The sequence below is a fragment of the Aquila chrysaetos genome, chromosome 9 (genome assembly GCF_900496995.4).
Source record: "Aquila chrysaetos chrysaetos chromosome 9, bAquChr1.4, whole genome shotgun sequence".
NCBI classification, from domain to species: Eukaryota; Metazoa; Chordata; class Aves; order Accipitriformes; family Accipitridae; genus Aquila; species Aquila chrysaetos.
In genome coordinates this window covers 5,085,549-5,109,043 of record NC_044012.1, presented here as the reverse complement: position 1 = coordinate 5,109,043, position 23,495 = coordinate 5,085,549, and the positions used below count along the sequence as shown (strand labels likewise).

The following is a 23,495-nucleotide window of genomic DNA, read 5'->3' as shown; positions in this document are numbered from 1 at the left end:
AATCACTAGTAAAGCTTGTCTCTTGCCTGAACTTCCCTGATGAAGAATTATGCTCATAGGTATGAAATCCATGAGCCCTTTAGCTTCTGTGTAAAAGGAAACAAAATATTCTGTGAAACCAGGTCATCTGCATTACTCACATGAGTAACGGTCAACGCTATGAATTGACCATTTACGTTGATGTTATGAATTGCCTAAAGCAAATTCAGAAAGTAAGGAGAACTTCTGTAGAAGACATAACTGTAGACAAATAGCACCTGCTGGAGTTCTCTGGTGGGAAATAAAAATATTTTTGCCTGCTAGTCCAGGATGGAGATAAAGATACGATGTTTAGATGCTTTATAACACTTGGATAGTTCTGTCAACTGAAGCAGCTGTGTACATATTGTAAAAGGCCTGAAAAATGTATCAGCCTAAATGTGTTTTCATGCTGCTTGTTTCGTAGCAAAGAGTAAGGAACAAGGCAACCTGTCGTCTCTGACAGCATCTTACTTGCTGACTAAGGTTAATATATTTCTTGGTGTGGAAGAAATGGTTTGGGATAAATTCCCTACAAACTGGAAGAGCAAGGAGCTAAGCTTGACTGAACTCACTGGTGCTAAAACCCATGAAACCACAAGAACTCAGGCAAAATTTGTGTTCAGCAGTGGGTGTTTGAAGCAGCAATGTCTCACCAGGCTTTCGTGTAACCACAGAACCATAAAATAAGAGGTATGCCAAGAAACAAAATCTGGCATAAATATGTGACAGCATTGATTTCTTTAATCAATGCCCTCAGGATGTATTAGCGCTCTGCCTCCTTACTCCTCTGTGGTTAATCAATAGAAATGCAGTTTCCAGTTAGGGCAAGTGTCACCAGCAGGCACAGTTAGACCTCCAGGGCTTTTTCCTCAGCGTACAAGTCAGTTTTGTCTATTCTTGTTATGAGGTTTACGGTCTGCAATTGTTTTGCATAAAAGCAGCGGCAGGCAGTCTGAAGCCAGGTTGCTTTCTGCTGCAGGTTTGGATTATGCTGGGAAGGGATGGCTGAAGGAGATGATGGTTCTGGACACTGTCACATTAGCTTACACAGAGTTGGCAGCTTACTCCAATACTCCATTGGAAAATTGACTCCCCAGCCCCAGTATTTTAAATCTGTCCAATACGCCAGCAATAGTAGGTCAGAACTGAAGGCTTTGGTTGAAAGAGAACAATATTACACATTTTCCTGTTTCTGTTTTTGCATCATCATCCAAGTAATGACACTGTGCAAAAGAGTTCACAGTGAGGCAGAATTTTTAGGGAGAAATTATACTTTTTTTTTTTAAGCAGTTGGAAAAACAGGCTCTAAGGAGCCTGGGTTCAGTTCTACTTTCAATACTGCCTTGGTCAGTGCATAGCTTTCTCTCTTCCACTTCAGCTCAAAGCTACAAAAACCCAGATCAACTCCCATGTTAGCTGGCTGCATACCTGCACCAAGACAACACCTATCTAAAGTTGCCTGAGAGTTACTGATCAACAAATACCCCTTTATTCACTCCTGTTTATTAAGCAGAGAGTATTAATACTATTTTCCTTTTCTGGATTAGTGATCCAATATCCTGTCATGGTAGACTAGGGCTCCTAATTTATGTGCTGACATCTTTTGAATAAAGTTGAAACATTGTCTGCAGCTATTCTTTGCAACTGTTTTTAAATGTTGAAACAGCATTCTGTCTACACTGGAATTCTGTTTTGTTATTTTCTTCCTTCTTAACTTGATCTATGATTAAACCTATCTCTTCTCAGCTTTCCAGGCTTAAAAGCTGTTTTTCAGGAAGTTCTTCAACAACTATTGTTTTCTATTTTAAGGCTGACGGCACCCTGGCAACATTATAACTACATGCTTTGAAATGGTGTTATATAGATATATAATGATATTTCCCAAGGAGCACACTATCTGATTGCTTACTTCAGAGACCAGCTTTTATCACTTTTTAGTCAACTTACTTACTTAGAAAACTCCATTAGATCCTGACATAAGTAGGTATCCTGAAGGTTTTTTCTGCTCAGTTTACTAGCTCCTTTTGCATCTGTTTTGACTTGGATCTAATCATAAGTAAACTTTATTTCTTATTATTGGAGCTTGATTGTATATGATTATCTGTTAAGACACTTGGTATGTTTAATAACATTTGATTGCTATTACTTTATATCTCTGGCTTTCAGGGTTCAATAGACTGAAAGAGTTAATCACCTTAATTGCTTCCACTGAATCACCTTTCCTATCCCAGATGCACCTCCTACCCACTGGCTAGCAAACTCATCTGTGCCCCTTCATTTCAGTGTATCTCACTTAACTACTTAAATTCTGGTCTCAAAGCGAGGGAAATCAGGGAAGCGCTGAGTCAGCATTCCTGCAATCTCTCTTCCAAAAATAAAGCAGTATTTTAGTTTGTACATTCTGGTCTGGAGTTTTATTTTAATCTCTCTTTACTTAAAGCAAAGAAATACAAATAAGTTATAAAAAGACACAAAAAGATTGAAAAAATAGTTTGTCCTTTGCCATGGCACAAAATCTTAGCATCTCTCTTGAGAAGGCTGGGTTTCAGGCACGGAGCCAATACCTTAAGCTATATGTTTTATTATGAAATGTCCTTCTTGCAGCACCCTGCCTGTGCTGAGCTCCCAGGAAGGGTGGAACAGACTTGACAAACACCTCACTCCCTTTGCTCCCAGAGTAGTTTAAACCTCAGGAAGAGACCCAGGGACTGTCCCCATGCTGTGCCACCCATCCAGGACATTCCAGGACTATACTCAAGACACCTTCACCTGAGCTTTCTAATAAGAGCTCTTGTTGCCTTGATGCTATTGAGTCTTTTTGAGATCTGCTGAAAGGTGGAAAACTGGCCTCTCTCAGCATCTTAATACCTTTGCTGCATCCCCAAGCTGTGGTGCATAGAAGCTGCTTTCCCTAGGGCTGAAGCTGGACAGTCTTGCTACACAGATTGTGGTACATGGGTTTTAGGATCTCATGTTGGCCATTTTTTGGAACCAGACATTGATTACTGTGAGGAATCTCTCAGAAAATGGTTTTAGTTTCACCAGATTTAAACTGCTGTCAGAAAAAATGTTTCTTTTATTCTCTAAACAAGGAAAAAATTGCTTCATAGAAAATACCTCTATTTTGATAGAATACTTCTAGTACTGCAGAATAATTCTTATTTCTTGGGATTTTTTTCCTTACTAAGATCTGTTCAGTACCTAACACAAGAACGGCTGTACTGGCTCCATCCATCTCACCTGCATTACTTGTGCTAACAGCACCCTGACAGGAACATGGCTTTCTCTTGGGAAGGCACAGTCCCTGCCCTGCAGCTGCGCAGACCCTTTCATTTCTCCCCTGTGCAGGAAGCTACCAGTGTTAGCTGCACTAATGGGAGGTGACAAAAAGACCCTTTCCCTGATTAAAAAAAAAAGGAATAGAGCAAAATGATGACCACCAGCAGAGTGAGAAGGGTCAGCCTATCCACCTCCTGCTCTTCCATGGGGAGGGACTTCTACCTGCAAGAGTTGATCCTGCCTTCTCATCTGAGATGACAACCTCTGCCACCATCACCATTGCTATACTGGTACCACTACACCAATAGCCCCACCACCTCACTTCCTTTTGCTCTGCCCCCTCACCTTCTTAGACATTCTTTTACAGTTTTTTAGGAATGCATCTACACTTGCATCTCAGAGGAGATCAACAGCAACTCCGGCCATAAACAGATGCCTAAGAAAGAGCAGGAATAAGCCACTCTCGTATAATCTTTCCCCTGAGTGCTTTTCCAGCTTCCAACTATTTGCAGCTCAGGGGATTTCCTGATCTGATGTTGTTAACCGCAGCGTAAGGAAAAAAGGTATTGTGGAGCTGACTGTGGCTTCTTTGATCTACTGGCTTGTCTGTGCTGGGTTCAGCTTAAAGCAGAACATGCCCAAAGCTGCTCTAATATATACTAGTTGATTGCCGCTCCCAGGAGACTGACAACCTGCTGATACTGGCTGTATGGCATGCACGAGAATATGTAGCACTAGTGTTTATCAAGCATGGCCAGTAGGGTTTCTTAGATTTACTGAAGTCCTATTTTGATTTAAAACATAGGAAAAAATAGGGAGTTAAATACCCAGATGTGGGTCATTCTCACAGCATTCCATTCCTCCAAGTTAAGTGCTTTCTTCCTGCATCAACGAAAGCAAATTTCCAACCCACACTCTATCACATGAGCAGCTGACAAGGGACCTCAGTACAAGAGCTATGTGATGCCTCAGAGCCCCAGAATGACCCACTGCAATCTGGTTTTACCTTCTCTGAGAGGGCCACTCAGGAAAAACCAGATAATTTTGTGGTCACAACCTGACCGAGGCAAGATAATATGAGAATATTTTGTTCTAGTGCTAGAGGATCTAATTCCATCAATTCAAAAGATAGTGTTTGTTTCACTTCGAGGCTAAGCCTAGTAAAACACCCCAGACTGTCTCTTTCTTGGAGTACTCTGTGCATTAAAAACTAAGCCCAAGAGAGACATTACAGATGAGCATGAGGCAAGGTAACCTTCTAGAATCCCAAGGGAGAAAGCAAAAGGAACAGGTTTTTTCCTCATATTTACAAAGGCTTAATGAATTTTACATAAGAAAGATACAAAATTGAAGACAAACAATGAAATACAAAGAGATCTCAAGATACATGATGAACCGAGAATTCATGCATAATATACAATATTTCAAAGGCATGTAAAGAAGCAGTGTAAGAATCAGAGGTTTTTGGTATATACAGAGTAGTTTGTTTGAGAGGTATATCTCCTTAAGGAGCCGAAACTTGAAGATGCATCAGGCACAATGCACCTTCTGGATGCAGGAGGGCAGAAAGGATCCTGTGGTTTAGGTTGAGTTCTGTATGGATGTATATTTTTGAGGAGCATTTCAATATGCTCCCTAATAATTGTCTCTAGAAATACTTGCATACATTGTTGCAACGGAATACTCAGCTAATTTAAAGGTAATTAATGACCTATTAAAACTGAACCTAGCTGGTTTTAGCTGCTCTTTGAGATGCCACTAGCTTAGGTCTAAAATAATTGCATAGTAGTATAGTGCCACTTTTTATCCAACCTGATCATCAAGCCTATTTATGTTGATTAAAGTACCAGACTTAAAAAAACAAACAAAATAGCTTTCTGGTTATTTAAAGGACATTCAATTTTCACACATTAATTTTTTTCCTCTGCATCACAAGGACTTTTTTTCTTAAGTCATGTCTAGATCTGCAGAGACAAATTTCCTCTAAGGCTACGTAATATCAGACAGCTTTGTCACAAATGGTTTGATAGGTATAGAAAATTCCATGAGAAAGGGAAATCCATGAAATTTCCCAATGTAATTCCTACTTTTCAAGACTGAGAAAACTTATCATTGAAGAGGATATCATTATTTTGAGTTGGCAAATCTGGCAATGATAAGGAGATGTATCCTAAAATCAATTTTTGAAGCCAAATATGTAAGACTAATCACTTTATTTCCATGCTTAACAGGTGCTGATACCAGAGGGAAAACACTAAATAGCGTATGACACCCCTGAGAAGCATGTAAGATATTTATCTGCCTGAAAGCCATGACAGTTGCATAGAGAAAAGGTTGTGAATATAAATGGGGAAGAAAGTTTAAGGATGGAGGGTGAAATCTTGATGCTGCTGAAATCTATGGCATTTTGAGTTCAGCGGGACAAGGATATCCCTTACCTCACCCTAAGCTTGCCCCCATTACAGATCTCAGGCTGCCCAGCCTGTTCTTCCAAGTCAGGTCATAAATATGCCTTCTCATTTTATAAGGGAGGTTTTGCTCAGGTCTCTTTTCCTACAACCATGTCTTCCTGCTGGAGCAGCTGTTAGGACACAACTCCCTAGTATCTGACCCCATTTTTAACCCAAGACAGTTTGGTTGCTGCCATGCCCAGGGCAGATACAATTGTGATTCTGATGGAGGGGCTTTGCAACCATGTCTTTATGATAATGATATGTGAAATACAGAGCTGCACTGGCCAGGGCAAACAGTAGCTGAAAATAACACAAAACAGAGCAGTGCACCACTCTCTTAACACATACAGTGCAAGTGGCTATGTCCAAAGTCAGGAGGTTTAACAGCTCTGGGCCTATGTGTCAGCTGAAGTCCTGTGCACAGAGATATTCAAACACTGACACATTCTCCCTCTCTCTTTCAACTATTTTATTCCCCTTAAAATATACTTATGCATCTGCTGTTCCTCTGTGAAAAGATGAAAGATTAAGCTGGCTTCTGGCTGGGTAAGAATGGTGAAATGTGCTACCCATAAGTAAGCTGTATATTCATGGTAGAATATTTTAAATGACCCCTATATCATAAGAAGGGATTTTTAAAAAAATCCATAACTGTGGGAATTAAGAGCATATCTCTCACATTTGAATTTCCTAGCTGGTATTTGGTTGGGCTTTAGAAACTGTCACACAATAAAGCCATTAAAATTCTGTGGTTAATTTATTCCTGCAGTATTAACTTTCCCATAACTCATGATGAATATCTTGAGTTTGGATATGTCTTAGAAGAACTTCTGACAGTGATAACTTGCTTTTCCTCCCATTTCCTGTGGATTTTTTTTTTTTTTTAATGTATAAAAGAGTAACTTTTCTAATAAACTTGCACAGTGAATTTTTAAATAATGACTTTGACTTTGTATAGTTGCTACCAAAATAGGGAGCGATAAGCTCTTTTGTGCATTTATTTGGTTAATTATTCTGATATGTATTTCTGGGCAGAATTCAGTATAACAGAGCCTTGGAAAATACACATCCCATTGCCAAAACAAATTTTCTCAGTCCTAGATCCATTCATTTCCTAGACAATAGGTGAGGTCAGAAGGGAAACAAGGAGTCATTCCCTTAATATGGGCAAACCACTAATGAGCTACCATGCATCATATTCTGCTCCAACAGAGCTGTAATTGCTTCCAGAACACCTGTATTTAGGCCAGATACAATCATATATATGGGGGGAGGGCAAAGCAGTAGTGGTGTTAAAACGAGCAGGGAGAGGCACATGTGAGGAACGGAAACAGATAGCCCAGCCAATGAAGACTTTTTAATTTAAACTGCATTTCAGCTTCGGTTTTGCACAATAACAGAGGAAGCTCCCAGGTCCCCCAGGAAGGCTGATGGGGTCTTTCAATAGACGGAAGGGCCAGTGCCTAAGGCATTTAGCTCTATGCTTGACCACCTTTATGATCTTAATCAGGTCCTTTTGCATCCTGTGCCTCACTTTTCCTCCTTCTGTAACATCGCAGGAATATTTTGCTATATCCCTATGCTTTGGGGAAGACAAATATGCTAATGCATGTGAGGTAACTTTGTATTACTGAAAAGTGTGTAAATAGAGGGCCCGAATTCAACTACCTGCCCATGGGTACGTGTAGGATTGCAAGTGGTTGAATTACTGCAGACTACCGCTAAACCAAAGTGCCTGGGATCTTCGCAGTTGGGGCAAGCTCACAGTGCAAACTCAATTGCTATGATCCAGCTGAAAGGCACAAGTCCATAACAGATATGCGAAAATACCTGCCACCCCTCCAGAAAACAGTTAGATGCTGGAGGTCAGCTGGAGAGCAGGAGCCCCTTCCGCACAGGGGCCCACTGGGAGAAGGGGATAGAAACAAACTTGTTTCCATGAAGCAGATGCTGTGGATGGAGCACCCCACCCACTACATACCTAAGGCTCTTCTCACTCCTTCCCCAGCTTAGCTCAGATGAAGGTTGAATTAAGGAACAGCTTGCTTCTGGTCCAAGTAAGGATTAGAAGATTAGATGTACAGCATTGCCAATTGTCACTCTAGAATGCTTTATAATAGCTGAATTTTAAAAGTGGAACATACATTTTGTTTATGCTTAAAGGGCTCAGGAATGCAAAACCAAAAAGTAATAGGGTTTTTTGCTTTAAGAATTGAAGAAATGGCTCCTGTGGTCATGATAAACAGGCATTATTATTATTAGGAGAGAAAAGGGTGTGATGGTCTCTTAAGGGTTTTTCTAACATGTAAGATTCCTGTTTGACTCACCGGTTTTAGTCCTCTTCTGACAATTGAAACACACCCTATTTCTTTCCACTGAAGTATCAGTTTGTTCCAGTTGCCTGTGACTTGCCTGTTAGCAAGTAAAAAAACAAACCCCATTTACTATCCTAGAGCTTGGGCTGGGATGTAGAGAAACAGTAGACAAAGCATTCAGCAGTCCCACAGGTTTTAGAGAAAGCTGCACTAATGCCAAACTTTCTGTTGCCAATAAGCCCCTAGTGTAAGAAATACTGGTAGGAGTTTGAGGTATTATGGAGGTACTGGGTTGGGTACATAATGAAAAGCTGCGGGCTCCTTTCAAACTGCAAAACTCTTCTTTTGGTGTTTTTGTGAATCTTTCTTAAAGAAACTTCAGCTGCGCTAAGACTGAGAATCCCTACCCGAACCTATTTTGGCAGAACTGCCAAGCAGAAAACCACAGTGCCTGGAAACACATTCCTTAACTCTTCACTAAATCAACTCAGCTGCAGACTTCCAAATCTCCATCCTCCAGAATAAAACATTACTGCAGCCAGTTGCTTCATTTCTTCCTGCTGGAGAACCTCAGGCAGGAAGAGGGGATTTCACTTTTGCTACGGATTCCAGCTCTAGACAGGTACATTTACTACAACTTCTTATCCTCAGGAAGTGGTGGTGGCTCTGCAGGCATTACAGGAGGGTGACATGCCAAACCTGATGGACACAGCAGGTCACGATCACTTTCTCCTGTACTCTGGTCGTTCTTGGAGTGAACCCAGTAGGATTTCAGAAAGCCCTAACCAGCGTGTTTTTTCCTAATAACAAGGGCAATGTCAAATACGCTGCAGCTAAGCTTACTCTTTGATTTAGTTTCCTTGACTGAATTTCTGTTTTACTATGTACTTGGCCCATCTGCCCTAAAAGAAATTAAACTATGCCTGTCCTTTAAGGGCAGATGCTGATCTGATGAGGTTTGAATTGTCTTGGACTGTATTATGCTCCCATATTGGGGGTGTGCCCTTTTTATTCCTTCTGTCCTAGAGACATGCCACTCAAGCTTACACCCCCCCAGTTGCTGCCTAGTGCTAAAACCTTTTTCCAGGCTTGAAGGAGTCAGAAACCACAGTGTGGTGTAGCAGCCAGTAGTATATAGATTGCCAGTACTATGGCAGGGGAAATAAGTCCTTCTCTCTCACATCCATGTTTCTTATGTGACTCACTTTAATGTGAAATTAAACTTCCCTTGTTCTGATAGATTCATAGCAGCTAATCCTCAGCTTTTACAAAATAGTCAGGGCAAATCTTCCAAAGGTCAGAAGGCATTTCTGGCAGCATACAGTCACTCCCTTGTCCGCTAATGGAAGCGTCTCTGACAACACCTTATGTGTTGCAGGCAATTAATACTGTTCATAGTAGCCTCAGCTCAGCACTGGCCTCTACTGCCAGAGTACGTCACGGAGAGAGAATGAGTTGAGGTGTCAAGTTGCTCAAGATTTTATAAGTGAAAATGATGGCATCTTGCATCTAAAGACTGCAGAATGTGTTACATCTATCAGTTAATGTAGGCTTGGATGTAGAGAAGGTCTCATCGGGAGCTTTCTTTGCTCACAAACCAAGGCCCCTCTCAGCCATTGCCCGAACTTACTACACACCTTACATCAGCAGGCAGTGTCTAAGAGGAGCACAGCTTGCTCCAAAAGGGAAGGCCTGAACCCTGGAGCTTCTCCTCAGACCATGCTCTAAACCTGAGGCTGTTAATTCTGTTGCTGTCGCTCCATGGCCTCACAACTCCACGTTTCATTTGTGAAGCAAAATTGCTTCAAGGGGAGGATTAGAGAGCAACCATCCTCCATCACCTGGAGCTTTGCCTCCCGGCCTGCTCCTCAGAGGTATTTTACAGAGTTTGAACCTCCTCCTGTCACCTAAGGCTGAGAAGAACTGAGGAACCAGCTCTTAATTTCTAATTAATAACCTAACAGCTTTTCATTAATAATCTAATTAGCAGAGAAGACTGTTCCTGACCCCAGAAGATACAGCCCGGCTGGGAGCCCACCTGCAAGGGGCCAAGCCCTTGTCCTGGGCCTCAGGGGCTGATTTGCAGCAGCTGCCCACCTCCCACCTCCCACGGCCCCAGTGAACCCCCCCTCAGCACCCAGGGCTGCTGCGTGCTGGATTTTACCTCACCTGAGCAACACCAAAAAGGCCATTTCCCAAGGGCAGCTAGACCCTGTGTGGGTGAGTGCTGGGGAAGGACGAAGCTGACCTCGTACTGGTGCTCCATGTTGGGCCTGGGGTTGGCAGCAACCTGCGAACGGTTAACCCCTGGAGCTGTTAATTACTGCTCCAGGAGTGGTTAATTACCCCTCCAGAGCACAAATAGGAGCAGCTGAAAGCAGAAGGTTAAGGCAAGAAGGACAGGCTGTAGCAGGAGGGACAGGCTGTGTGGGACTGAAGGGAAAAGGTTAGTGAATTTATTTTTTTTTTTTTTCTGAAACAGTGTTCTTTCACATCATTATTAGAGGGTTGTTGCAGTTTCTGGAGGCAAAGGGCTGTGGTAGGTGGCTCCCTTTGGCTGTGAAGGGCTGGAGGTCTGGGCTGGGTCTCTTGGGGGGGAAGACCCTGCTCCGGGCCTTGCTGTGGTGCCTGGCTCCTCTGTGGTGAGGAGGGAGACCATGGCAGGAGGCCCAGCTCTAATTTTTGTGCCTGCGGCAGCCCAGGGAAGACCTCAAACTCCTTGTTCCCCCTCTCTGCACCCTTTGTGGGCTGGCTGCAGAGCCGTGCTGTGTCTTGTGCAGAAACTAACTGCACATGTTGGCTCAAATCTCGTGTTACTGCAAGCATTATCTTGGAGTGAATCATCTACCCCATGACTTCTTGGTTTTTTTTTTAACATGGGTTTTTTGTTGGTGGGTTTTTTTTTTTAATGAGTCCCTTTCCTGTGAAACAGGATGCTGTTATGCCTTTGTTTTTTTCAGCCACCACCTACTTCTGGTTGGTCTGGTAACTTGCCCAGCTGTTTGGCCTTCATTTGTGGGGTTTAAAAGACTGTCCAAATCCCAGTACTCCCTTACAAAGGCTGTGCATACTGTGGTACAGCTGGTGCTGTTGTCTGCGGGCTATGCCCTATGAACGCCCCCCCTTGTTTATAAACTTCTGAGGTGCTTCTCTTGATGCTGGGACTTGCACTTGGTGGAAAGCTGGGACCCTGAAGGAGCAATGGGAGATGGTCACTTGCTTATCTTGGAGCTCTTTAGGATTAAAAATTTTCTTTTTTACCCTGCTAAACTGGCTTTCTGCCTGAAAAAAAGGGTGAAAAAGAAAGCAACTTACCTGCTTTTTTTTTTATAAGTGTATATGTGTAAGTGGTGAAACTTTTGCAGTTATATAGAGCATTGTAATTCCTACTGGTAGTTCCTGCTGGGTTTGGTTTGAATTCTGATCCATCTTGAGTATTAATTTATACTCAGGTGTGATGGAGGTACTGGAGCAGAGTTGTTGCTCCATGTGAGGGCTTAGACTTGGAAGGACAGTGTTTTCCCTCAGTTTTGGTCCAGTGTGTAAGTAAAGGAATATGTGAGCTGTGAGCAGGAGACTAGCAGTGGTTGGGGAAGCTGTCAAACAACATTATTCACAGCAGGAAGCTCCTACTGATGCTGAGGAATTCAAAGTGGTTGGCAGCTCCTTTGAATACATATCCCTTCAAATCTGCCTACCTGCCTTCTGCTCCCCGTGTTTCTGCTCATCTTCACTGGTGCAGCAGTCACCTGTGGTGGGACAGAGCAGAAAGTGGTGGCAGCTGGCTCTGCTGGTTGATCAAGCAAGGGAAAAGTATCAGTCATGAGAGCTGAGGAGACTTTTGACCCTACTGAAAATGGGGGAAGGGCACTGCTAAGTAACCCTGGCGACTGCAAGAAGACAAGTCAAAAAAGGACTGGACTGTTGTGCTAATGGGGAGTGGCAAGAGAGGTGGAGCTGGAAATGCAGATAGGGAAATTAATTTTTAATCTTTGGTCCATCTGCCTGGTGTTACTTGCTGGGTTGCAACATAACCAATCTGGAGAAAGCAGGTTCTTGAAACATCAGGTCCCCTCTTCCAAACAGGAAAAGTTTTTGTAATTGAAGGGCATGCGTCTTTGAAACTTTGTCCTAGATTCAAATTCATTGAATCAAAAGCCAGTTCTGCCATTACCTGAGCAGTTAATAAAATCTATTGCCTTATGATGGATTTTTTCTGCAGGCTAGAATTGATCTGTCTTCGTTGTGATTTGTGAGATTGAGGGGAAAACACAAAATATAATCTGTATTTCTGCTGCACTGAAAAATTTCACTGTGTTCTTCTTCTAAGGCTTGGAAGTAACTAAAACTGCAGTGGTCATTTTTTTGATTTATTGAAAATAAAGCATACCTTATTAACATTTTAATAAAGCGAATCTCTTTGCAGCGGTGCTCAGAGTTGCTCTTATTTTCTCTCTGTGCAATTCCATTCTCTAAAAGGGAAAATACTATTGAGATCTGTAAGGCATGATTTGTTAGGCTGAAACTAAACACACAAATACACCAAAGCAAAATGCTTTCTAAAGGTGCTGTGTTTGTGAGAGGTGCTTGCCCAATATGTGTGATGCAAAATGGGGATGCTTTGTGAAGAAATCATCCTTGTAAAGCCATTGGTTCTGGTCATCAGACTCTATCCAATGCTTTAGTGATGATGCTGCTGATCTATTTGGGAAGTTGGCTGGCTCTCAAGGCAGAGTCTCTTCTCAAAGGCTGTTTCACAGTGAAAATATGCTCAGTGCAGCCGAGTGCATGAATGAAAAAGCCTCTGGTACCTTTTAGTCTGGCAAAATGCAGCACAAAACTCAACTTACTCTGTCCTTTCTGCTGTCCCAGGTAAGAAATGTGTGTTTTTTTCCTTGCTTTCTTTCATCTGCCTTCTCTTGTGCATTTGGATTTGAAAGTATTTGTAATTCAGGTCTGATTTCTGAGTAATTATATGTTGCTTGAATTACTGTTGAAAGATGCAAGATCTCTGTTATAAGCCAGTTGCTAGGAATGTAGAATCTCATAGTTCCTTGATTTAGAATTACAACAAATTTGCTGTGTGATATATAGCATTTTTTGGTTTCCCTTCAGGAAGGGTGGTGGGGGGAAATCTTTCAAGTGTCTCGGTTGCAGCTGCAGCAGCAGTATTTTCTGTCATATCAAATGCTGCAACTTTGATTTGCCTCTTTCCTCTGTGGCTTTTGCTGGGTAGTAGGCTTATAGGCAGTTCATGTTATTTATTGCCTTTTTTTAAAAAAAAAAAAAAAAGAGGAGGGGGAATATGGAGGAAAAATAAAATCAGACCTTGCAAAAGGTTCCCTTTCTCGTACTCTCTTGATAGATGTGTAATACTCTGTTAGTGACTTGCTATGTAGCCTTTCTCTTATTAAATGTAATAGATCCCCCTCTGCCAGAAAGCAGAGGAAAAAACACCCAGCCTTACAAACACGGAGCTGCTAAAGCCCTGCTGCTGCTGTCTGTCAAAGCAAAGGGACTCTCTGGGTTTTGACTTCTCAATACCTTCTGGTTGCTCTCTTTTCCTCTTGCTGCTGTTACAGGGCTCACTTTTTGGAAGCTCTGGGGAGGTTTGAAAATCCTTTGTTGTTGTCCAGCTTGAATGCATCCTTCCTTCTTTTGTCTTAGGAGCTCTGTAAACTCTTGCATTTAGTGACAGTGGTACTGGCATCCTGTGCACTGAGTAGAAATAAAAGTTAATTCCTTTTTGACTTGCGATCGAGTGGTTTTGTTAACCCTTAGGGGTTTGCTGGGTTTTAGAGCATTGAACTAGTGCTCGGGACGCTGAGTCTGTGCACTCGTGTTTGTGTAACTGCAATCTCCAGCAGGCATTTAGTCTGCTTTTTCAAAATAGGATGATAAGGAGCAAAATGGTGAGGGATCACTGTTGGGAGAGCTTTACTGCTGAGAGGAGGTACACCAAGAGTGCGTACATAGGGAGCAGCAGGGTGAACTGAATGTATATATGCTGTGGATCAAGGCTAGGATATTTGGGTCCTGATGAGGAGTAAAAAAGCATGAATGTGGGTGGCTGAAGTTATGGGACAGTGGGAGACTCAGCGACTGGGCACTCATGTGAGCAAGCACATAGGCATTTGGGTGGGTTCAGGATAACAATCCTGCTTCAGGGACTGTAACAAATGAAAGCAGCTGCTTTGGGCCATAGGTATGGTGCCTGAATGTACTGGTGAAGGATGAGTTTGAGGAGCCAGAGCAGCGTGTGCTGGTGATATATGCAGTTTCTTGCAGGGCCTCCCTAACAGCTCTGGCTGAGGCTCTGTGGACTGTGTAGAAGGGCTGGCCGGTGGGCAAGCTGCTGCTCCTGGGGAGGGCTGAATGGCTCTGGTGGGCTGGGGATACCCAAAGGGCTCCTGAGGGGGGAGAAGTTGTCAAAGTGGGCTGAGATCCAGCCTGGGCAGGCAGCTGGGCTGGCAAAGCTGCCAGTGGGAGGCAATGCTTAGGGAGCAGAGGGGCTGGGGGGGGGGGGGGGGGGAGAGGGCACAGACAGTGTAAAGTTAACCTGTGGATATACTGAGCTGTGCTCCCTCACCTTGGGTTTGAGACCTGCCATCTGGACTGCGGTTTGCTTGGCTTTTTCTGTGCTGTCAGTCCTTTTTTTATTTTTTTTTGGTCCATCTTCTCTAGCACAGTACTGAATTAATCAGCATGAGTTTGGATTTTTTTTTAGTGGTCCGTTGTAGGAAAAGCAGTATGTGTATGATAGAGAAGGACAGACTTCTAAGGCCTATTAAACCACATAGCGGGCTTTTTTTTTTTTTTAACATCAGTGTCTACTTAGAATCTTACAAGGTGTAGAACACCTGATTTTGAAAACTGAACTTTATTGATAACTTTCAGCAATACTTCAGAGTTTTTTCTCTTGCTGGGCTGAGATGAGTTCTAGTATACTGCAGGGCTGAGCTTGTGGTGCTTTATCTTTTCTTTGTATTTAAGTGCTTAAACTGTACCTTCTTTATTGGCACATGTAGCTTTATGTGGCAATGTCTCTACCTGGTGATTTAATACATCTATGAAGTAAACTTGGAGATCGTGTCTAAGAGTTAATGAATTCGGGAATGAATTAGACTATAATAAGGAAGTGTATGTAATTCTGTCTTCAGGTATAAGGTGGTTGAGTCTCGGTAGGTTAAAGTATGAACTGAAGGTGGTAGCATGCTAGGGAAAGAAAAAGGAATTACTGAAATGCTGTTTGGCTTTTCTTTGACAGCACATGCACAACTTTCATGTGACAGGAAAAGTAAACAGAAGAATGTGAGAAACAACATATTAAACAAATGCAGCCATCTGGCTGTGTAGTGGTTGTAACACATTTTGGGATTTTTTTGTAAGTTTTCTTTTTTTCCCTCCCTTATGTGAGCATTGTATTAGCAGTAGCAATGATGCCTAGTGGAACCAGCAAAGCTCAATTTTGATAAAATGATTTCTAAGCAATAGCAATCTAGTAATGCAATACTTTCTGTGGAAGTAGAAGATAGGAATAACTTAATTTCAAAGTAATGATAGCAAAGTTTACAGTGTAGAAAAAAAGTTTGAGGAAATTCTTAACGTTCATAAGAACATAAGTGTGTGTTTTATTAAAAGATCACTTCTAAAATTACTAACTTTGGGTTTGAGTTTTCTTGGTCTGCATCCAATTCAACTGTTCTTGTTAAATATAAAAGAATTGCCTTTGGAGGCATTAAGAGGATGAGGATGGGGAATCACTTTTTCATCTCCACAAAGCAGCCTATTAAGTATGTTTGTAAAAATTGTGGTAAACAGGTGCATGATAAATGAATTTTTTGTTTTGCAAAGATTTAGTCTACACTACTACCAACTGTTTGTCCTGTTTTCACCAAGAAGAAAGCTGAACATTAGCTGGAGTAGCTGAGGAAGATGTTTCAAGTAATCCTTTAATTCAGGATCACCTTTAAAACTACAAAGCATATCTATAATATACAGCTTTACTGATCTGAAGCTGACAATAAAACCAAAGTGTACTCTGGTAGCTTCTGCAGTTCACCATACAGTGTACAGTATGCAGCAAATACATACAGATTTTTAAATCTATCAGATCAGAGTGTTTTTTTACCTTTTTCCCAAAGGATATGTTCTAGGGCCTATATGCAAAATATTTTTTTAAAACAAAAGTTGTTTACAGGCTTGCTTTTGTATGTTGTGCATTTCATGCAGACAGATGAATCAACATAAAATTTGTAAATAAAGCTTATGAGATGAGAAAAAAAAAATCTCTTTTTGATAGCTTCAACAGTAACTGTCATGTTCCACTGGGTTGCAACTAAGTCAATTGGAAAAATGTACAGATTTTATAAGCTTGTCATTATAGTGATTCGAGAAAATTAGTCCTAAAACACTTTGCCCAAATGCATAGCCCACGCTGCTGCATTCTTAAGCTTTTATTTCTTCAAATTCTCCAGAAGAGGGCTCCATGCACAGCTTGAAAGTCAGTACCTATGTACTAAATGCAAAAGAAATTTATCAGCTTCAGGAAAAAAGAAAAATCTTGCTCACACAAAGTCTGTTGATATAACATTAAAGATTATGCTCAAATTCTGACCAAGCATTTCCCAGTTGTATCGTATTGCTGTAGGTCTTATTTTGCTTAAGACTGCTTATTATTTGAGAGTTCTAGAGAAGTCCTATGTCTCTTGTGCTATATCAGGGTTGTAAAAATGCTTTAAAAATGTTAGAGAAACTCAGTTGCCAATTATTATATATAATTATTTGTACTGAAGAGCGTTTTGTGAGTAGGCTGACACTTACTCCTGACAGTTTCAGGCCATCGTTTTTGCTTATGTAGTCAAAAAGATATTCCGCTTACATATCTCATTCAAAAGATGGTGTCTCCCAAAACACAGAGCCATTCCAGCAGTCATGCTGTGCTATTTGTCAAATATTGCCTTGGAGGGAAGGTTGGCCCTGGTGAATTAGTATGACTTTAGATAACGGCTCTAATAATTTAAAGATATTCTTACATAGGACCTGACCCACACTCCTTATTGCTAAGCAAGGGAGATTTGTTGCAATAGATGAGTGGAAACTAGTCATGGAAATGCTCCTAGAGTTATGGTGTTACAATTAAACTCACTTGAGACTCTGCAATTTAAGGTGTAGCTCAGGCAATATGTTGGGACCTGGTTTCTGTTTCTGAAGACCAAAAATTGAAAAAGGTTATTCTAGCACATGTAATATCTTTGTGCTGTGATTTGTTGGGGGTTATTGACTTGATTTTTAGTGACTTGTCAGCTAAGAAACTAGTATTTCTAAAAGGTTCCTGTTGCACTGGTTTGTTGAGATACTATTAGAACTATATAGATAGCAACAGTGGTGCCTGTTCAAGAAGACAAGAAGTTCTGGCTTGCATTTTCTTCTTGTTTGTTGTTAGGTGAGTAGGCTCTTCCCATTTTATTAATATGCAAGGGCAAGCTAGATAACAGGACTTATATTCTTCCTGCATCACTGCTGGAGTTCTATCTCTAGCCTTCAGCTGCTGGGCTGTACCAAGGTGCTGTGTCAGGTTTTTGGCCTCAGTTTTCAGAATTCCTATGCCAGCATAAGCCTTTTGTGAGGAGGGGGGCTTCATCTGGGACTTGAGGCAGAAATGTGAGGTTAGTGGGTTTTTTAATTGTTTCGTGGAAATAATGTCTTCATTCTGTCTTTGACAGGTACAAGCACAAAATTCTTTTTTGTGTATTGCTAGCATTCTAACCAGCAAAGCTTCATCTGTGCAGGCAAAAAGACAAATCTACCATGTCCACTGGGGAGGAGAGACAGAATGAGAGGGATTTATCATCCTTAGGAGACTAAGTGGGCTATAGCTCTTCCCAGTTAACTGTGGATGATATTAGTGGGTTCTTGATCATGGCCATATGGTTGTACTGTGCCCTGCCCTAATCACCAGATGGATGGGATCAGCCCAGATGGGAGACTGTGGTTTTTTTGTCACTTCATGTGTCCTGCAGCTAGCACAATGTTAGTATATACAAATCAGTAGGATATTAAATGCCAAAGAGGAGTGAAAAATAAGGCTTGCTTTATTAACCACTGTTTCATTATGCAAAGGTCTTGGAAATTTGCCCACTGCTTTTTTATTTCTAGTGTTGTGATGTGGACTGTATTCTCTGTCAAATGGAAGAATCTAATTCTTTAAAAGCCTTACTGCTTTGTATGAAGGAAACTCATTCCACTACTAACTTATCCAATATTCTGCTGTTTTGCACCATTAATTTTCTTGGCTAAAGAAAAAAAGGAGGAATTTAAGATTTGGTTTGATGGAGCTGTTTAAAACAGTTCTAAGAACAAGCTAAAATAAATATGAGCTATTAAGAGTGGGGTGGGGTGAATCTTTTCAGCACATAGCAGTTAGCAGTATCTCTAACCACTTGGAAAGGCTGATTAAGGTGTTTAAATAACTTCTGATATCTATGAATATCCATGTATGGATGTCTAATTTGGTATTGTTATGGGCCTTGTTTTTAGGGAGCTGAACATCTACCTTCAAGCTTTTGAAGTGTCCCAAAATTGGGCACCCATATGCAGTTCTCTGAAATTAATAAGTTTTTATTGCCTAAGGTTCCTCAGACTCAATTTATTAAAGGTTCTACTCCCCAAACTATCATTTAAAAAAAAAAACAAACCCTAATAATAGCTATCTATAAACTCTTTTGTTCTCTTGCTGTGAACAACTAATGTTTAATTCATTATTGGTAACAGCAATGTATATATTTCTAAAAGCTAATATTTAATTCCCTAGGACTTTGCAGTCTGGTATGTAATGAAGAGCAAATAATTCTTGTGTGTATGAAGGCTGTGTTTAATAGGAGTATAGATAGAAAGTGGGTTTCTAAAAGTTTGAGGAAGTTTTTGGCAAATGAGTAATCATGGCAGATGGACCTTGTACTTGTATGTAACAAGGACTCAGAATGCTGAAAACCATGGGTTCTAGGCTGTTAAGCTGTCACAGCACTGTTAATATGGCTGTATGTGAAGAAATATGTAAACACACAACTCAGGATAAAAGACGCTCACTTGCAAATATCCATACCTGTAAGCTTTTCTCAGCTATGACTACTTGTGTGCTGAAGGTTACCCCTTTTTCCTCCCCTGAGCTATGTTGAGCGTGAGTGCTCTTTATCTGCTCTGGGGCAAAGCTGGCAAGCTTGGCTAGGAACACAGCTGGGAGAGTACTGATTCCATACATTAATGGTTGTCTGCCACATGGACAGTAACACATCTGTGGCAGAGGTAGAAAGAGGATTAATAACTTCTCATTGCTTCAAATCAATCCATAAAACTGTTACCACATTGAGTTTTGTTTGAATTGCTATGGAGCAAAAAACCATGTTACAACATACTTATCACGCTGATAATCGGCTCATCTACTTTATAGACACTTAATCTATTTCTTTTCATTGTCTTGGCATAACTTGGAATTGCAAGAAGGGTTTCTGTGCAAACTGTCTTTAAAGAAGAGTCTTGGAGTCAAACATAGGGGATTTTGAACCTGTAAGAGTAAAATAAAAGCTGCCAGCTGTCTGTGGAGTCACTGGATAAAGGTAGAAATTCTAAACTGCTGTAAATTTGTCTGGATCCACTAGGGAGCTATCCCAGCATGCATGAATTAGGAGTATGATCCATAGCTTGTATAGATGGCGTACAAGGACAGAGGCAGGGGGGAAATCATGTAAAGTTGCCCCTTCCCCAGCCTATTTTGGTTTTCTTGATGTAAGATGGTCTTTGAAGACTCCATTACATTTTAACTTTGAACCAACTGTTGGTAACTGCTTGGGAACAGAGAAAACGCTGGGAACAGTGTTCCCAAGATCTCGCATTTTCCCACAGACAAACTTGCTGGCTTTGAGTTCCCCTACTGCCAAATAAGGTGTATTTATACATTTCTCTAGAGATGGCCCTGTTTTCCCTGAGGAACCAGGTTTTATCAGACAACAAACAACTATATTAAAATGTGAGAGCTGAACATAGCACTGCTCTACATTTGACAAAGCAGGAAATCCAGAGCATCTGGTACTTTGCTAAGTGAAAGGAGATGGAATTAGCCAGTAGAATCGAATGGGCATTTCCTTCCCTGTTAAACCCATTGTTTCAGAGCTCTGTCAGAGGAAGCTGAGCAACTCCAACTGTGCTACGCAGCAGGAATGGATATCTCAGCTGCAGGTTTGAGCTGTTCAGGACAGTTAGATAACTGGCCAAATTAAAAGGTGTTCAGTTTGACCTTCTGCCATGATAAGATAACTGGTCTTGTAAGTGCCAGGAAGTCATGGATATTATCTACCATCCTTATTCAGGTGAAATGCAAAATGAAAAACCAGTGGGTAAAGATAAATGAGAATGGAATTAAAATAGAACAATACATAAAAATCAGTTTTGATTTCTGGGCATTTGTATTAGCCTGCTATGTAAAGGTTGTATTCTGTGTCAGGCTAAGTGGTTTTATTCTCTTCCAAAATGTCTTTTGCTTTCATAATTCATGATCTGATTGAACTAACTGGACTCTCAACTCTATAAATCTTGATTTATGAATATAGATAATGCTATCAATTTACTGATATACAGCTCTGACCTGAACACTAAAGTAGTTAGGCCCATATTTGATCACCTTTTCTTAATATGTGTCAATATCATTGCAGGAGACATTCAGTGGGACAAAGATGTAAGGATGGTCATTAAAGCCTAGCAGTAATGGGAAGCACACCTTTTTGCACCTCCTTATGCTTCTGTTTGGAAATAGATAAGGATCTGACATTTGCTTCTGTTCTTGGAATTGTTATTTTCCTCTAATGCTTTTAATGAAAAGATCTTATTTAAAAATGATAAAGAAGATACAACCTCCAGTTTTAAATGTCATTAGTAGTTTTCTGTAATTGTTGTATCTATGCAGTTTAGTTATCAATGCAGAAGTATAGCTTTTTGTGCAGTGAAGATATTGATTATTGCAATCTGACAAAACAGCAGCTCTTTAGATGATAGTTTTGTATATGAGGTAAGGATTACCTTTGGAAATAAAGTAAGGATGCTGGGAATAAATCATGAAACTTGTGGCAATTACTTCTGATCTTGCATGTGTCTCAACTTCAGTTTTCTGAGTTTACAATAGCGAAACACTTGCACTAATATGGGAGCAGGTCTCCAGCGGACATGGATTGATTGCATTGCCCTGCTTTGTGTTATCTAGTTGAAGGATGGTTAGTATCAATGCCATGTGCATTTCCACTGTGTATGTACTGGGAGGCTTACATGGCTTCTATTACTATTATATCTGAGCGCCCTGCAAATGGTAATGAATTTATCCTTGCTTCCCTAAAATAAGTGCTGAGTTACGACAGGAACATTATTCTGAAATGGGAGACAGCCTCCAACATCTGCCTGTTTCAGTGACTTTAGTTCTATTATCTTAGCTGAGTAATGATGTAGGCTGCTGTCACTTTTGCTGCTGGTGTTGATTCAGTAGTGACAGTTCATTGTACTATAGAAAGATTAATTCTGATTGGAGGGAGCCCAGAATAAATTCAGTCTTTAGGCCAATCAGAAGCTGCTGGTGTATGTAGTACTATTTTAATAATGCCACTCAACTTTCAAGAATGTAATTGGTTATGATTTGCCAAAGAACTGCCTATCTCTCTACAGCTAGTATTTTGCATATAGAGGAAACTAAGAAGAGAAAATGTTTAGCTAATCATAACTGCAAAGAGTTTTCTTGTGCATAAGAGGAAAAAGGAGTGTACTTGCTTATAACTGGTGTTGATGTAATGGCTGCTGGCAAAATGATCAGCTGGAGCAGAGGATGAGGCTGGCAGTGCTATATATACTTAAAGCATTTGAGACCAAACCAGTTTCGTGTAGAAGACGGGCAGATAATGTACAACCAACTATGCTTCCAGTGCTTGGGTATGGGAGAGGTGCTGGATATTTCTACTGCAATGTGAGATGTAGTCTCAATAGCAGAATATTTCCCCCACTGTCTGTTCACTGATAAAGGTTCCCATCTTCCTTCCTTTCTTCAGATTGGAGGAGCCAGAGCTACCAAAAGCTTGGGTTTCTCTAGTAGGAGGTGAGCTGTCCCATCATGGCTGTTCTACTCCTATGTCCAGTTTCTGGAAGCGTGATGTTGCTGTCCTAAAGTGTCATTGTTAGTGAGATGCACCTAAATGTTTGAACTCCTGGGGGGACAATGATACATGGATGGACCATTTGTTACAAGCCTGAAACATGAGAATCTGTAGACTTGTATGGGCTATTGAAAGCTAATCTCTGACTTTGTGGAACAGCTGCCTCTACCTGTATGGCTGTGTCCCTCTGAAATGAGGATTCAATCTTCTTACACTTGCTTCCCAAGAATACAGTTTTCAAAGCTTTTGTTCCTTCATGAGTCAAAGGGACACAAGCACAGAACCTGTTTCTTGCTGTGCGTGGGAGCTAAATGTTGATTATGGGTGGCTGAAGGAGCTTGACTAAAACAGAAACTGACTTGGTTGTCTGCCATAACTCATGTTGTACCTGAACAAAATCGTTTTTCCAGCTTGTTCTTGACTTCTGATTTCTGCATGCTCTCTGTTTTTGGAGTCTAGCTGGGATATGAAGAAAGAAAAAGCAATCATGCACAGCATGAGTGGTTCTCCCTGCCTTACCTCCAGGCTGACTGGAAGCATCAGCATTCCTGTAATTTCCTTGTTCAAATTACTTTTTTCTCTGTTCTACTTTATCTGCTCAAAAAAATTCAGGTAGTCTGAGTGCTTTTAGTTTTTCTACTCGAACTTTCTTCCAGAACTTCTAGTATTGGGGGAAAGGGTGAATATTTCTTGCTACTGTGGTTTAACTTCTCTTAGATGGGCTTGAACAGGCCCTTTTGGAAAGTCCATACCTGGTTTTGGTGCTTATAGATGTCTGTCTTTTGGTGATAGATAAGAAGATGATGGGGATTTTCCTGCAGCATGAGGAAAACCAGACACACTTAAGGAGTCACTTTCCTTTAGCGTTTTACCCAGTGATAATAACCAGGACCTATGTAATCTGCAGATTGCCTAGAGTTAGTGCAGTGTTAAAGTGTAACCTCTAGCTAATGTGGTAGGCAACTATAAGCATTGTACTTTAGTACTTGTGTATCTGGCCCAAATCTTGTGCATTTCTCGGTATGTTTGTATTATTCTACTCCTTTCTCCCTCAGTCCCCTAAGGCAGTCTAGTTCTATCTGCATGTGTGCAAAAGAGAATTGAATTTAACTGCCCCATTAACGGTTTTAAGTTGGTGATCTCTTAGAGCCAGAAGTGCTGGGATAGTTATTTAGTAATAAACATGCTGATATAGCTGCTGAATTTCTTGTCCCTTTCCTTGGCTGACTGAGAAATACAGG

General features: G+C 41.0%; 1 protein-coding gene across 2 annotated transcripts in view; it reads left to right on the top strand.

The window, feature by feature from the left end:
- Nucleotides 1-12,780: 12,780 nt before the first annotated feature.
- The window catches only part of CDH13 (cadherin 13), a 517,159-nt gene continuing 506,444 nt past the window's right edge, over nt 12,781-23,495 (top strand). For both annotated transcript variants that reach the window (XM_030026184.2, XM_030026183.2), the window contains exon 1: nt 12,781-12,940. In XM_030026184.2, coding sequence (XP_029882044.1) covers nt 12,896-12,940 — 45 coding nt within the window. In that variant the 5' untranslated portion in view covers nt 12,781-12,895. The remainder of the gene's footprint in view (nt 12,941-23,495) is intronic.